Here is a 2376-nt window from a genome sequence, read left to right on the forward strand (position 1 = left end):
CCCTGGTTCACTGATCTGTGCTGGGCCTGGACCACGGTTCACCTCACTGTGCCCGGCCTGGACCCTGGTTCACCTCACTGTGCCCGGCCTGGACCACGGTTCACTGATCTGTGCCCGGCCTGGACCCTGGTTCACCTCACTGTGCCCAGCCCGGACCCTGGTTCACGTCACTGTGCCCGGCCCGGACCCCGTTTCACCTCACTGTGCCCGGCCCGGACCCCGGTTCACCTCACTGTGCCCGGCCCGGACCCCGGTTCACCGCCCTGTGCCCGGCCCGGACCCCGGTTCACTGCCCTGTGCCCGGCCCGGACCCCGGTTCACCGCCCTGTGCTGGGCCTGAACCCACTGATCCCCAGAGGGGGCCTCTCTGACCCTGCAGTGGCTAAGCTGGGCTGTCGTCCACCAGCGTTCCATGCTGGTATCAACGGTGAGGTCCACCACAGCCTGCTCCATGTGTGATCCGTGTCCCGGCCCTGCTTGTGGGCACACGGCCGTTCTCTGGCCAACACTGCAGGAAGCACCTAGGCTGGGTCCGCCTTGAGTGGCTTTCCTCTTGCTCTCCAGGCTCTTTCACTGCCCCCACCCCCCCACTCGAGCCTTTTGTCCCAAGGCCCCTCCTCAGGCAGCGACCCGAGCCCACCCCCCCCAGGGTGGAGCCCTTGGGCCCAGGCGGGGTGTCTGGGCTGAGGTGGGCTGGCTGGGAACCTCCGGGTGCGTGAGGGAGGAGATGCCTCCTGGGGGCCTGCAGACCTCACCCCTCCCTGCTGGCTGAGGAGCCCAGGATGGAGCTGGGAGGGGTGGAGGCTTTCCTCCTCACTGCCCCTCAGGCCCAGTCCTTCAGTCACTTCTTCATTTGCTCACTCCTGCATGCATCTTGGGTGGGGGGTGGACAGGAACTGCGGGCAGGTTGGAGGAGGTGTGTGGTTACAGGTAGAGGGTGGCTGGGCGCAGCTGAGAGTGGGAGCTGCAGGCTGTCAGGGACAACTCCAGGGACCCTGGCTCCCCGTGTGGGTGCCAGCTCATGGCATCGCGTGTGGATGGGGAGGAATGAACCTCCACGAGGTCGTCCACCCAGGGCTGTGGCCCAGGCCCCTCCGTGTCCGTGTGCATGAGCCTAGCTCCCAGGGCCTGGCTGGCTGCTCCCTCCACAGCCGTAATGCTCCGGGGTCCTTGGGGTCCCTCTGGGCAGCGGGGGCATGATGCTGGTCATCACTCACAGTGGGGGGCAGAAGGCCAGCTGGGCCGCCCAAGGACACAGAGGAGCAGCAGAGCCTCAGTGAACTTGAATGTTTGTTTACTTACACAAAAGCAAGGGGGTCAAAGGCCTCGAGGACCAGGGGGCTGGGGACATGTCCCGGGGGGGCACACAGGTCAGGTGCTGAAGCAGGAGCACAAACACGTGGGCAAAGGGCAGGCATCCTCCCGGTCACAGGTGTGGAGGAAGGACGACTCCGAAGATGGAGAGCCGGGAGCCGAGAGCAGGTGGGGCGGGTCTGGGTGCAATCCCACTGCCCACCTGAGGGGCAAGCAGAGCAGGCTGAAGCCTCAGACCCTCCTCAAGTCACCTGCCACCCACCCGGCACCCCGCAGGTGGGGCGGGTCTGGGTGCAATCCCACTGCCCACCTGAGGGGCAAGCAGAGCAGGCTGAAGCCTCAGACCCTCCTCAAGTCACCTGCCACCCACCCGGCACCCCAGCCCTTGGCTCAGATGCTGGCTGAGAAGGGGAGGGGAGGGTGGTGAGGAGGGTTCCTGGCTCAGGAATGGAGGTGGGGCACCAATCAGGAACCCAGAAGGAGCTGGCCTGGGCCCCTGCTTTAGACGACATACCTACCCCAAGCCGGACAAACCCACCCCGAGGGCGCAAGGCTGACCCTCCAGGGGGACTGGGCAGACCTACTGAGGAAGGGCTGCACAGGTAAGCCCTCTGCAAACCCACTTGCCCCCCACCCCCACCGAAGACCTACGACAGGGGGGCAGGCTGACCTACCCCAGGGGCAGGGCTGACGGTGGCCGTGGCGGCCAAAGTGAGTCACTGCAGCGACACGGGCGCCGAGCTCCCGGCCACCTTAGGGGCCTCCTCTTTCTCGCCCTTGGCCACTAGCTTCCCTGGTGGTTCGGTGGCCGCCGCCGCCTGGGTGGGCCCTTTGGGGTCGTCCTTGGCGGCCGTGCGGTAGCTCTCCCCCCACGCCGAGGGCATCTCGGTGCCGTACTTGCGGCTCAGCGGGTAGGCCCCGATGGCCGCCAGGATGCTGCGGTGGCGTTCGGGGTCCATCTCGGTGTAGTACATCTCCAGGGTTAGCGGCGTGCAGATCTTGTGCTGGGCGTGGCGAGGTCCGGGTGGGGGCCGGGTCAGTGCCGGGGGCAGGGCTGGGGTG

The 2376-nt window shown here is 66.9% G+C and overlaps 1 protein-coding gene across 1 annotated transcript in view; it reads right to left on the bottom strand.

The window, feature by feature from the left end:
- Positions 1-2030: 2030 nt before the first annotated feature.
- Positions 2031-2376, bottom strand: part of CALY (calcyon neuron specific vesicular protein) — a 2407-nt gene continuing 2061 nt past the window's right edge. The window contains exon 3 of the mRNA XM_004374997.1: positions 2031-2368. Coding sequence (XP_004375054.1) covers positions 2031-2368 — 338 coding nt within the window. The remainder of the gene's footprint in view (positions 2369-2376) is intronic.

This window comes from Trichechus manatus, unplaced genomic scaffold (assembly GCF_000243295.1).
Source record: "Trichechus manatus latirostris isolate Lorelei unplaced genomic scaffold, TriManLat1.0 scaffold00031, whole genome shotgun sequence".
In the NCBI taxonomy this organism is placed as follows: Eukaryota; Metazoa; Chordata; class Mammalia; order Sirenia; family Trichechidae; genus Trichechus; species Trichechus manatus.